This window comes from Amblyraja radiata, chromosome 28 (genome assembly GCF_010909765.2).
Source record: "Amblyraja radiata isolate CabotCenter1 chromosome 28, sAmbRad1.1.pri, whole genome shotgun sequence".
NCBI lineage: Eukaryota > Metazoa > Chordata > Chondrichthyes > Rajiformes > Rajidae > Amblyraja > Amblyraja radiata.
This window is the reverse complement of record NC_045983.1, coordinates 33,016,773-33,030,928: the sequence shown is the minus strand read 5'-3', so window position 1 is coordinate 33,030,928 and position 14,156 is coordinate 33,016,773. Positions and strand designations below refer to the sequence as shown.

Below are 14,156 nucleotides of genomic sequence, written 5' to 3'. Positions count from 1 at the left end.
ATACATGATTACAATTGGCCCAGCAACCCGGAGTTGCTGCCTTATAGCACCAGAGAACCTGGTTTGATCCTGACTACGGGTGCGGAATTTGTATGTTCCCTCTGTGACCGCATGGGTTTTTTCTGGGTGCTTTGTTTTCCTCCCACATTCCAAAGACGTGCAGATTTGTAGGTTAATTGGCTAGTATAAATTGTCCCTAGTGTGTAGTGTAGAACTGGTATATGGGTTACCATTGTTCAGTGTGGACTTGGCGGGCTAAAGTGGCCTGTTTCCACACTGTATCTGTAAAAACTAAACCAACCTTGTACACGAGCCTTGATAGATTCTCCTTATCGCCACAGGCCAAGCATGTCGGGATTGCATCTGATGAAACAAGGACGGGACAAGAAGAAGCTGGAGCTACAGAGAGACTTCACAGTTGCTTCCCCAGCTGAATTTGTAACTCGCTTCGGCGGCAATAAAGTTATTGAAAAGGTAAGCGAGACATTTTCTCAAGCTTTCTATCTTTAGTCAGACATGTGAACTGGAACAGACTAAAAAGCCACGATATTGTTATGCCTTCTAATTAATTGTGTTAAACGGACCATGGCGAAAGAAGCATTGTCCATTTTTGAACAAAAGATATATTAAAGATGAGTGTCCAAGGTTTGGTCAAATGGCTGGATGCTATCTTAAGTGCAAAAGTCTACTTAGTCCATCAAACCTCTCTTGTGTAACATGTTTAATTTAGTTTAGAGACACAGCATGGAAACAGGCCATGCAGCCCACAGAGTCCACGCTAACCATCCATCACACTAGTTCTATGTTATATTTTCTTAAGGAAATGTTGTGCATTATGTGGATCGCATGTAAAACAAAGCTCTTCACTGTACCTCGGTACACGGGAGAATAATAAATCTAAACCTACCATCTAAGTTTACTCTTCGAGTTCCCATCCTAGCTAGTAACTTGCTATGACTGTCCAACAGGTTCTGATTGCTAACAATGGTATTGCTGCCGTGAAGTGCATGAGATCCATACGACGCTGGTCTTATGAAATGTTCAGGAACGAGCGTGCCATTCGATTTGTTGTCATGGTTACACCAGAAGACCTGAAAGCTAACGCAGGTCAGTTTATGTGCAATATCACCTGGAGACGTTCTTAAGGGAAAACACACCAGATTACTTGAGATACGGAAGGAATTCAACAATTCAGCAACTGAAAATAGAGCACAGGTAGAGGGTGAGCACTGGAGTAATATTGAGATCTGAGGATTGTATGACACGGGAGAATTTATGGAGTTGAATAAGCACGTGACCAGAGAAGGATTTAAAAATTAAGAGAAAGTATTGCCAAATTGAGAGAGTCAACAAGCTCAGTGGGTGTTAGAATTCAATGTGAACTTAGATATATGCATCAGGATTTTAAATAAGATCAACATAGAACAGTACAGTACAGGGACAAGCCCTCAGCCCTCAATGTCTGTGCTGAACATGCTGCCATATTAAGCTAATCTCCTCTACCTGCACGTGATCCATATTCCTCCATTCCCTGCCTATCTAAACGACTCTGAAATGCCATTATTGTATCTGCTACCACTGCCACTTCCACTGTGTAATAACAAAAACTTGCCCTGCACAACTCCTTTAAACTTTGTCCCCCTCATCTTTAAAGCTATGTCTCCAGTATTTGACATTTCCAACCGAGGAAAGACATCGTGATTGTCTACCCTTTCTATGCCTCTCATAGAAACATAGAAAATAGGTGCAGGAGTAGAGGCCATTCTGCCCTTCGAGCCTGCACCGCCATTCAATATGATCATGGCTGATCATCCAACTCAGTATCCTGTACCTGCCTTCTCTCCATACCCCCTGATCTCTTTAGCCACAAGGGCCACATTAGCCACAAGGGCCACATCTAACTCCCTCTTAAATATAGCCAATGAACTGGCCTCAACTACCTTCTGCGGGAGAGAATTCCACAGATTCTCCACTCTCTGTGTGAAAAATGTTTTTCTCATCTCGGTCCTAAAAGACTTCCCCCTTATTCTTAAATTGTGACCCCGTGTTCTGGACTTCCCCAACATCGGGAACAATCTTCCTGCATGTAGCCTGTCCAACCCCTTAAGAAGTTTCTATAAGATCCACCCTCAATCTTCTAAATTCTAGCGAGTACAAGCCGAGTCTATCCCGTCTTTTTTCATATGAAAGTCCTGCCATCCCAGGAATCAGTCTGGTGAACCTTTGGTGAATCATAATTGCCTCAACTTCTATCAGGTCATAACACAGCCTCTGATTTAAAAGGGTTTTGGATACGCAGGGAAAGGAGGGATATGGATTATGCGCAGGTGGATAATGACAGTATCATGTTCGGTACAAACATTGTGGGACGAAGGGCTGTGTTCTTGTGCTGTGCTGTTTTATGACGAGCAGGTTCAAGGAGATCACTCTTGCACGGTTTTTATTATTTTGCAAAAGGAATAGAGAAATAGTGCAAGCGGAACCATCTGCCAGCAAGTCGCAGAGATGAAGGAGAAAATTGTGAGTGTGTGAACAAGGAACATTAGTCTGTCACGTGGAAGTGACCAGTTGGTAGCCTGTTGAATGCCATAAAAGTGCGCACTTTAAAATATCAAGCACAGCAAAACTTTGGACATTCATTAATCACTGTGTGGGGTTGTAAGTTAATTGGTTTCTGTGAATAGTCCCGAGTGTGTAGAATAGATCTAGTGTATGTGGTGATCGTTGATCGGTGTGGATTTGGTCGAAGAGTCTGTTTCCATGCTGCATCTCTAAACTAAACTATAATAATGAATTTGCACTATGATGGTTTGTCTCAGGTATTTTAAGTTGTGTTGAAATGTTTGCTTTGCTTGCAGAATACATTAAAATGGCAGACCACTATGTTCCTGTACCAGGAGGACCAAACAATAATAACTATGCAAATGTTGAACTGATCCTGGATATAGCAAAACGCATCCCAGTCCAGGTACTGTTGGAAATGCATCTACAAAGTTGTCTCAGTTTACACTTATCTTGAGTTGGTTTCTTTTGGGACAATTATAATGTACAAATGCCCTGCTTTTCAAAATAGCTTGAACTCTTTATTCCTTTTTCTGTTTTCATCCACAATCCATCTACCTGAGATGCTTCTGTAACTTTTTCATTGGCATTTATAATCTTAATTATTTTCCTGCTCATCTCTCCTCTCATTTTCTTCTTCGGCTCCGGTGGGAGTGTAGTCACCACACTTGCAGCCAGGATAAGAGCAGTAGGTTATTCCGTACAGCCGGGCCTTTTATGAAACTCGAGACAGGCAGCATCTCTGGAGAAAATGAATGAATGGGTGATGTTTCGTGTCGGGACTTCATAGTCTGAAGAAGCGCGGTACGGTGGTACAGCGTTAGTTTCTGCCTCAAAGCGCTAGAGACCCGGGTTCGATCCCGACTACAGTTACTATCTGCAGAGTCTGGACATGGGTTTACTTCAGGTACTCCGGTTTCCTCCCACACTCCAAAGGTTTGCATGTTAATTGGCTTCGATAAAAAATTGTAAAATTGTCCCTAGTGTGTAGGATAGTGCTAGGGTAAATGGTGATCACTGGTCGGCATGGACTCGGTGGGGCGAAGGGCCTTTATCCACACTATATCTCTGAAGTCCAAAGGGTCCAGACCCAAAACATCACCCATCTTTATTCCCCAGAGATACTGCCTGAGCCGCTGAGTTACACCATCACTTTTTTCTGTTTTCCTTGCAATTATTTATTTTGTGTTACGTGGAATATTTTCTATGCAAAGTAATTAAAAACTTATCTCTTCTGCTTACAGGCAGTGTGGGCTGGCTGGGGTCATGCCTCTGAGAATCCTAAACTACCAGAACTATTATGTAAACATGGCATTGCGTTCATTGGTAAGAAATGCTATTTCGACTGCCTTGGTCCCTGCTTAATCTATCTATAGAAGAATATTAGGAAGGAAACATAGTTTTGCACCCACAACACTTTTTGTGTTTGTGGAATGTTATGAACAATACACAAGTGACTTTGGATATAAATGTTGTAGACTGGCACGGGAAAATCTTGAAATTATAAATTAGATGCATGTTAGCAGTTTTTTGATTGAGGGATTAAAGTTGGTGAAGATAAGCAACTGTTTATTTTTTGATATACAACTAAACAGGCCCTTGGGCCCAACTCGTCCATGCCGACCAAGACGTCCCATCTCAGACTCTTTTGACAGAAGATGGCAGCTCCAGAAATGAAGTGCTGTTTGCATTGAAGTATCATCCTGTCTTGGGTGTGCAAGTCACCGGGTGGTTCCTGGACATACAATTCTTTGCAAAAAGAGGAACAGGGCAACACGGTGGCACAGCGCTAGAGTCGATAGATCGTCTACTTGAATGACAGAAGTTTCAGATAACCTTTTGTGACTGTGTTTCAGTAATTCGTTTAAATGACAGTGGAGCCTTGTGTTATTAATGCTAATAGACAACAGGTGCAGGAGTAGGCCATTTGGCCCTTCGAGCCAGCACCGCCATTCAATGTGATCATGGCTGATCATCCACAATCAGTACCCCGTTCCTGCCTTCTCCCCATATCCCTTGACTCCGCTCTCTTTAAGAGCCCTATCTAACTCTCTCTTGAAAACATCTTGAGAACCGGCCTAACAAAATTGGGAGAATTCGATGTTCATGCCCCCAGGATGCAGACTCCCCAAGCAGAATATGAGGTGCTGTTCCTCCAATTTACGGTGTTGCTCGCTGTGGCCATGGAGGGGACCCAGGACAGAGAGGTCGGAGACGGAGTGGGAGGGGGAGTTGAAGTGCTGAGCTACCGGGAGGTCAGCTTGGTTATTGCGGACCGAGCGGAGGTGTTCGGCGAAACGATCGCCCAACCTCCGCTTGGTCTCACCGATATAGACCTGCTGACATCTAGAGCAGCGGATGCAATAGATGAGGTTGGAGGAGATGCAGGTAAACCTCTGTCGCACCTGGAACAACTGCTTGGATCCTTGAACGGAGTCGAGGGGGGAGGTAAAGGGACAAGTGTTGCATCTCTTGCGGTTGCAGTCTGCATCCTGGGGGCATGAACATCGAATTCTCCCAATTTTGTTAGTCCTTGCTGTCTCCTCCCCTTCCTCAGTCTCCCTGCTGTCTCCTCCCATCCCCCAGCCTTCGGGCTCCTCCTCCTTTTTCCTTTCTTGTCCCCGGCCCCCCCACCCCCGATCAGTCTGAAGAAGTGTTTCGGCCCGAAACGTTGCCTATTTCCTTCGCTCCATAGATGCTGCTGCGCCCGCTGAGTTTCTCCAGCTTTTTTGTGTACCTTGGGAACGTGTTTCCTGCCTCTAGCGTGCCAAAACCTTAATAATCTTATGTTTCAATGAGATCGCCTCTCATCCTTCTAAATTCCAGAGTATACAAGCCCACCCGCTCCATTCTCTCAACATATGACTGCCCCGCCATAATGTAGGTTACAGATACAATATAGAATTACTTTCTTACTATTGTGAGTGAATCCTTAAAAATACCATTTCTGAGTTTCTCACTGTGTACATTATCGGCATTTCCTTTGTTTCCCTCACTGGCCAATGATGTAAAGCACATTAGTGCTGTCAGGTGGTACTTTCATTACTCTTGACTCCTGATTTAATCAGTACAATTTGACCCCATCTTTTTGTCCTCACTCTCAGGAGCCTGCATTGTGAGTAGACTGTATCTTAATTCAGTCCTATGAAATTACCAGTGGGGTTAATGAACTCTTTGGTGAGATCCACTGTATTATTTTCTGGCTTTGTAAACATGGTTGAACTTTGCTGAAAGCACTTTCTCTTCTCTTCAGGTCCCCCGAGTCTTGCTATGTGGGCACTGGGAGATAAAATTGCTTCTTCTATCGTAGCACAGACAGCAGGAATTCCCACTCTCCCCTGGAGTGGCAGCGGTAAGACATTGATCTTAATAAATCAAAGATGTGTGTGCTTTAACCTGGACAACTGGACAAGGAACCTTCTTCCTAAAACTGTGAAAGTTGTGTAATAATAAACTCCTGTGGCTTGACAATGTATGATAAGTTTTAATTTTCAACTCTTTTATTTCGAATCAATCATAACAAAAGGTATTGAGCCTCAATTTCCGTACTGCCTAGTGTCAGAAGAGGTTTGCAGGTTAAGGAGGTTAAATGCTGGAATTATCCCAACGTGTAAGAAACAGTTAGACAGGTACACGGATAGGACAGGTTTGGAGGGATATGGACCAAACGCAGGCAAGTGGGACCAGTGTAGTTGGGACATGTTGGCCGGTGTGGGCAAGTTGGGCCGAAGGGCCTGTTTCCATGCAGAATTAACTGTCTGAAAAGGGCATTGAAAGAAGTTTCAATTATTCAAGGCCAACAAGAAAACTGCAAATGCAGTAAATAGGGGATAGAACAATGAACAGTACACTGCAGGACAAGGCCCTTTGGCCACCATTACTGTGTCGGCCGTGATGCCTATCTAGCTAATCCCATCTGCCTGCATGTGATCCGTATATCTGCTTATCTATGTATATTTAATTATGTCTCGAAATGTCGTCTGAGTCTTTGTACCTGTGACGCTGTTGCAAGCAAGATTCCTATTCCAATTAGTCTGAAAAAGGCTTCCTTTAGAATGTTGTCTGTCCATTCCCTCCACAAATGCAGCCTGCCCCGCTGAGTTACTTCAGCACTGGGTACTTTGCTCAATGTTCCAGCACCTGCAGTTCATCGTGTCTCCTATTCTTTATGCTCGTGTATCACAACAATAGCTAGATAGGGCTCTTAAAGATAGCGGAGTCAGGGGATATGGGGAGAAGACAGGAACAGGATACTGATTGGGGATGATCACATTGTATGGCGGTGCTGGCTCAAAGGGCCGAATGGCCTACTCCTGCACCTGTTGTTTATTGCCTATTTTTGAACTATCCAAGTGAACTGCCAATGCCTACTTCTTGGAAACCTGTGCTACTCTCGTTAAACCCATTCCGCCAACGGTATTTACAGCAAATAATTTCTGGACATGTAAGTGGCATTCAATTGCCTCACTTTTGTTTTCAAGGCCTGATTATTGATTGGACAGAAACTAAACCTCTGAAACTGATCATGAGCGTTCCTTCTGAGCTGTACGAGAAAGGCTGCATTGCAGATGTGGAGAGTGGTATGAAGGTGAGGGGTAAATATTTCTGCACTATCTATAGTCTGGGGCACTGTTACAGTAACTGCGGCAGCGGTGTCTGCACGGCAAAATAATGGTCAATTATCCCCTCATAACATCCCAACCAGAAGAGTGAAAAAGCACTTCTCTAGATTCAGGTAGACAAAAATGCTGGGGAAACTCAGCGGGTGAGGCAGCATCTATGGAGCGAAGGAAAAAGGCAACGTTTCGGGCCAAAATGGTCTCGATCCGAAACGTTGCCTTTTTCCTTTGCTCCATAGATGTTGCCTCACCCGCTGAGTTTCTCCAGCATTTTTGCCTACCTTCGATTTCCAGCAACTGCAGTTCCTTCCTTCAGGAGGTCCCATTCTGGAGAATACGCCCCAATCTCCATTTACGGGGAAAGTGTGGAGAGAGTGTCCAGCTTTAAGTTTCTGGGCACTCACATTTCAGAAGACCTCACATGGTCCACAAACACCGCCGCGCTGGTCAAGAAGGCACAGCAACGACTGTTCTTCCTGAGGACATTAAAAAAGACTGGTCTGCCCCAACAGCTGCTGACAACGTTCTACCGCTGCACCACAGAGAGCATACTAACGTATGGCATCTCTGTGTGGTATCTCAGCTGCACGGAGGCGGAGAGGAGAGCTCTTCAGCGCGTCGTCAACAGAGCGCAGCGGATCATCGGGACAGAGCTACCAGCCTTGGAGGGCATCTACCACACGCGGTGCCTCAGGAAGGCCCTCAGCATCCATAAGGACTCATCACACCCCTGCCACGGTCTGTTTCAACTACTTCCCTCCGGCAGACGTTACAAGGCCTTCTACGCCCGAACCTCTAGACTCAGGAACAGTTTTATCCCAAGAGCTATAGCGGCTCTGAACCGGCCCTAATGAGTTCCCCCCCACCCACCCCCTTTGGACAGTCTCCCTCAGATGGTCACGTCAATCAATTCAGCTTGTTTATTTATGTATTGTATTTATTTACCTTTCTTGTACATCAGTGGAGCTGCACACTAAATCTCGTTGCACTGACGTGCAATGACAATAAAAGATATATTATTATTATTATTATTAAACAACCTCTAGATTCATGAACAGTTTCTTCCCAGCTGTTATCAAGCAACTGAACCATCCCACCACAACTAGAGGGCAGTCCTGAGCTACTATCTGCCTCATTGGTAACCCGCAGATTATCTTTGATCAGACTTTACTGGGCTTTATCTTGGAGTAAACGTTATTCCTTTTATCATGTATCTGTACACTGCAGATGGCTCGATTGTAATCGTGTATTTTCTTTCTGTTGACTGGATAGCACGCAACTAAAGCTTTTCACTACCTCGGTAACTAAAATAAACTAAACTTGAGGTGTTGTTAAAATGTGAGAAGCCAAATGAGGCACAGCTGGTAGAGCTGCTGCCTCACAGCGCCAAAGACCTGGGTTCGATCCTGACCTCGGATGCTGTCCGTGTGGTGTTTTCATGTTCTCCCTGTGAACGCGTGGGTTTCTTCCAGGTGCTACGGTTAACCTTCCATGTCCCAAGGATGTGCAGGTTAATTGTAGGTTAATTGGCCTCATCAAAAATGCCCGTGAAGTGTAGAGGGTGGCTGAGAAAGTGGGATAACATAGATAAATGTCAGACAGGACATTTTAACAGCTGTCTATAAATCACTTATAGAATCTGTACTCACCTTTAACATCACATCCTGGTTCACCCTCACCTCTGTCAAAGACAAATCAAAGCTTTCCCGGATCATCAATCAAGCAAGCAAAATAACTGGCAAAATTCAAAATCAATTATCAGTACTCCACACCCAGGCAGTTAAAAGGAAAGCCAACCTCATTACACAGGATCCCATCCCACCCCCTGCTCAAGTCCTTCCAACTTCTGCCATCAGGCCGCCGATATAAAGTCCCCCTATCCAAGAAAAACATCCACAAAAACCCATTCATACCCATTGCCATAAACAAGGCCAAAAGGGCAAGACTGCTTTATCAAAGGGAGCTGAGGGAATGCTCTGTGTTCTGTTTCACAGAAACATGGCTCACCCCCAGCTCCCCAGACTCAGCGGTCCAGCCTGAAGGGTTCTCCATCCACCGCATGGACCGTACCCTGGCATCTGGGAAAGGGAGAGGAGGGGGCGTCTGCCTCATGGTCAACTCTGCGTGGTGTTCCGACGTGGCAGTCCTGTCCAACTCCTGCTCTCCACACCTCGAACATCTGGCGGTGAAGTGCCGTCCCTTCTACCTCCCGAGAGAATTCACCTCCGTTATCCTGACCGCGGTCTACATCCCACCCCAGGCAGACGTCCGTCTGGCACTGGAGGAGCTGCACGCCGTGGTCAACAAACACCAGACGTCTTACCCCGAGGCATTTACCACCATTGCTGGGGACTTCAATAAGGCGAACCTCAAGAAATCACTCCCACCAACATGTCTCCTGCTGCACCAGAGGACCTAACACCCTCGACCACTGCTACACCACCATCAAGAATGCCTATCGTTCTATCCCTCGCCCTCACTTCGGTAAGTCCGACCATACCGCGGTGCTGCTTCTTCCTGCCTACAAGCAGCAATTAAAGAGCGCACCCCCAGAAGTGAGGACAGCACAGAGCTGGTCGGGGGGGGGGGGGCAGAAGAACAACTCCAGGACTGTTTGGAGTCTGTAGACGGCAATGTTCAAGGACTCGGCAACGGACTTGAACGAATATGCCACAGTCGTTACAGACTTCATAAAGAAATGTGTGGAGGACTGCATCCCTACAAAAACCTTCCGAGTGTTTCCCAATCAGAAACCTTGGATGAGCTTTGAGATCCGCACTCTCCTGAAGTCCAGACACAGGGCATTCACATCCAACGATACAGTGGCCTACATGAAGACCAGATACGACCTTGGTAAGGCCATCAAAAAGGCCAAAAGGGACTTCTGCTCCAAACTGGAGGACGAGACAGATGTTCGGCAGCTGTGGCAGGGTCTGAATGCAATCACCTCCTACAAGGCAAAACCAGGAGGCAGCTCGAATGCCGGTGTAACATCACTCCCTGACGAGTTCAATGCGTTTTACGCACGCTTTGACAGGGAGAATACTGATGTGCCTTCCCGATCCCCCATTCGCTGTGATGGCATTTCAGTCTCAGTCACAGAGGCCGATGTCAGGAAATCCTTCAGAGGGGTGAACCCCCGAAAAGCACCTGGACCTGATGGTATACCCGGCCGTGTTCTAAAAACCTGTGCGGACCAACTGGCGGGAGTTTTTACGGACATTTTCAACCACTCACTTCTGAGGTCTGAGGTCCCCACCTGCTTTAAAAGGGCATCAATTATACCGGTGCCCAAGAAGAGTAAGGTGACGTGCCTCAATGACTATCGACCAGTGGCACTAACGCCGATGGTGATGAAGTGCTTTGAGAGGTTGATCATGGAGCAAATCAACTCCTACATCGACAAAAACGTGGACCCACTGCAGTTCGCGTACCGCCACAACAGATCAACGGTGGATGCGATCTCGCTGGCCCTCCACTCCGCACTGGACCACTTGGACAACAAAAACTCATATGTCAGGCTATTATTCATTGATTACAGCTCGGCATTTAACACAATCATCCCCTCCAAACTGGTTACCAAACTCGCAGAACTGGGTCTCTGCGCATCCCTCTGCAACTGGATCCTCGACTTCCTCGTCCACAGACCACAGTCTGTTCGTATTGGTGGAAATGTGTCAGCCTCAATAACAATCAGCACGGGAGCACCTCAAGGCTGCGTGCTCAGCCCCCTGCTGTACTCACTCTATACCCATGACTGCGTAGCGAACCACAGTGCGAACTCCATCATCAAGTTCGCTGACGACACCACTATTGTGGGGCGTATCACTGATGGGGATGAGTCAGAGTACAGAAGAGAGATCGAGCAACTGTCCATATGGTGCCAGCGCAATAACCTGGCCCTGAACACCAGCAAAACCAAGGAACTGATTGTGGACTTTGGAAGGAGTAGGAGGGGGACCCACAGCCCCATTTATATCAACGGGTCGATGGTTGAAAGGGTCAAGAACTTCAAATTCCTGGGGGTGCACATCTCTGAAGATCTTTCCTGGTCCGAGAACACTAACGCAATTATCAAAAATGCTCATCAGCGCCTCTACTTCCTGAGAAGATTACGGAGAGTCGGATTGTCAAGGAAGACTCTCTCTAACTTCTACAGGTGCACAGTCGAGAGCATGCTGACCGGTTGCATCGTGGCTTGGTTCGGCAATTTGAGCGCCCTGGAGAGGAAAAGACTACAAAAAGTAGTAAACACTGCTCAGTCCATCATCGGCTCTGACCTTCCTTCCATCGAGGGGATTTATCGCAGTCGCTGCCTCAAAAAGGCTGGCAGTATCATCAAAGACCCACACCATCCTGGCCACACACTCATCTCCCTGCTACCTTCAGGTAGAAGGTACAGGAGCCTGAAGACTGCAACAACCAGGTTCAGGAATAGCTACTTCCCCTCAGCCATCAGGCTATTAAACCTGGCTTGGACAAAACTCTGATTATTAGCAACCACTTTCTGTTATTTGCACTACCAGTTTATTTATTCATGTGTATATATATTTATATCATGGTATATGGACACATTTATCTGTTTTGTAGTAAATGCCTACTATTTTCTGTGTGCTTAAGCAAAGCAAGAATTTCATTGTCCTATACAGGGACACATGACAATAAACTTACTTGAACTTGAGCTTAAATAAAAAATGAACAAGGGACAAATTAACCCTGACGCACTGTTACTTTACATGTATCCACAACTTTTATCTTGTCTATTTTTATAGTTTCTAATCTTTATACTTGCTTTTAAGATCTATACACACTGTGTGTGCTCGCAGAAATCTGTGTTGTATGACTGCTTAACAGTACATTGTCCTGGTTGTATGTTGAGCCACGTCAAAGAAGATTTTCTGTTACGACAGACAATAAAGTTTTCTGAATCTGAATCTGAATCTAGTGTGATTGTCAGCACGGACTCAATGTTTGTACGTTCTCCCTGTGACCGCATGGGATTTTTCCAGGTGTTCTGGTTTATATCCACATTCCAGAGATGTGCAGGTTAATTGGCCTCAGTAAATTTAACAATTGTTTAAATTGCAAGTTGAACTTCCCAGTAAAATGTTTCTTTATTATCACATGTGCCAAGGTAGAGTGAAATTATTTTATTTTGCATACAGTTTAGTAAATTATTACCATACATAAATGCAATCCCAGATTTAGCAACAAGTGGATAGAAGCAGCCCACTATGACCAAATGTAAGAGTTACCGGACAACAGTTATTTTATTCACCCAGTCTAGATTTGTACAGTGATATGGCACTTGCCTGGTACGTTTTATACTGTTTTAATCTATTTATTACATGCGTCAGGCTGCAGAAGACATTGGCTACCCATTGATGATCAAGGCCTCACAGGGAGGTGGAGGAAAAGGGATAAGAAAGGTGAACAATGCTGAGGATTTCCCAAATCTTTACAGACAGGTGGGTGAGAAATATATATGATAAAGTCAACTTCGGTTGCACTTTGAAGAATTTTTCACGAGACATGAGAGTTCTGAGTTGAATTACCTCTGATTTACTCCCATATCCCAAAGACGCGTACATTTTTGGAGGTCGATTGGGCTCTGTAAATTGGTCTTAGTGTGTAGGGAGAGGATGCAAAGGTTGAATAACATAGAACTAGTGTGAACGGATGATCGATGGCATGCATGGACTTGGTGGGCCGATGGGTCTGTTTTCAAGTGTTTAGTGTTCATTTGCCTGCTGGTTTGCAGTAGCACATTGGTGATGCCATCATCTGCCGTTTGCCAATGAACCCCGCCTTAATGCGATGGGTGTATGTTTACTTTTGCGATTAAATAAACAGCATACCGGCAATAGTAAAAGGAAAAACGTCCTCATTAATGAGACTAGGTTTCTTTGTGAGTGATAAAACCCGAGCTGAACCAACTTGCCATCACATAAAATGTTCCGATTGACAGACTTCCCTCGTATTTGCACTTCAGAATATTTAATTTAATGACTCTTTCCTAAACGACAATATTTAAAGTCTACATTATTAGAAATGGACCAATGATTCCACTCTTTGTTCTGCTGAACATCATTTTCACAAGAAGAACTTCTCTTTTTATTCTAGGTACAAACAGAAGTCCCAGGTTCTCCAATCTTTGTGATGAGACTTGCCAAACATGCACGTCATCTCGAAGTCCAAATCCTTGCAGATCACTACGGCAATGCAATCTCTTTATTTGGCCGCGATTGCTCAGTTCAACGGCGACACCAGAAGATTATCGAAGAAGCTCCAGCGACAATTGCTACTTCGTCAGTGTTTGACAACATGGAGAAGGTGAGAGCGGGGACGTTTTATCTTTTAAACTTTAATCCCATGCTCCCTTTCCTCCACAAAGTCAGTTAACCTGTTCCACAATTCATTACGATGTATCCCTTTCTCTAGTCAACAATTGGCCTCTCAGGGAACCACCTTGCCTGAGGTTATCTGTTGCCGGCCTTGATTTGTCCTGGTCTTTATCCAGTCCCTTCCCCCATTCAACAATCAGTCTGAAGTTGGGTCCTGACCCAAAACGCCACCTATCTATTTTCTCCAAGGATGCTGCTTGACCAGTTAATCCAGTATTTTGTGCCCGTCTTTGAATATGATTTGGTATCTGCAGTTCCTTTTTTTAATTACATTTTATCTTTTAATCTTTAGACCAGTGGTAGAACTGCTGTCTCACAGAGACTCGGGTTCAATCCTGACCTCGGGTGCTGTCTGTATGGAGTTTGCATGTTCTCCTTGTGACATTAGGGGTTTCCTCCAGGCACTCCAGTTTCATCCCAAAGATGTGCGGGAATGAAGGTCAATTTACCTCTGTAAATTGCCCCTAATGTGTAGGGAGTGGGTGAGAAAGTGAGATAACATAGAACTATTGTGAACGGGTGATCGATGGTCAGTGTGGACTCAGTGGGCCAAAGGGTCTGTTTCTATGCT

The 14,156-nt window shown here is 45.2% G+C and overlaps 1 protein-coding gene across 1 annotated transcript in view; it reads left to right on the top strand.

Moving 5' to 3' along the window:
• The window catches only part of acaca (acetyl-CoA carboxylase alpha), a 225,406-nt gene that overhangs the window by 20,187 nt on the left and 191,063 nt on the right, over nucleotides 1–14,156 (top strand). The window contains exons 3-10 of the mRNA XM_033046251.1: nucleotides 342–474; nucleotides 969–1,107; nucleotides 2,859–2,968; nucleotides 3,807–3,888; nucleotides 5,816–5,914; nucleotides 7,044–7,150; nucleotides 12,539–12,649; nucleotides 13,305–13,514. Coding sequence (XP_032902142.1) covers nucleotides 342–474; nucleotides 969–1,107; nucleotides 2,859–2,968; nucleotides 3,807–3,888; nucleotides 5,816–5,914; nucleotides 7,044–7,150; nucleotides 12,539–12,649; nucleotides 13,305–13,514 — 991 coding nt within the window. The remainder of the gene's footprint in view (nucleotides 1–341; nucleotides 475–968; nucleotides 1,108–2,858; nucleotides 2,969–3,806; nucleotides 3,889–5,815; nucleotides 5,915–7,043; nucleotides 7,151–12,538; nucleotides 12,650–13,304; nucleotides 13,515–14,156) is intronic.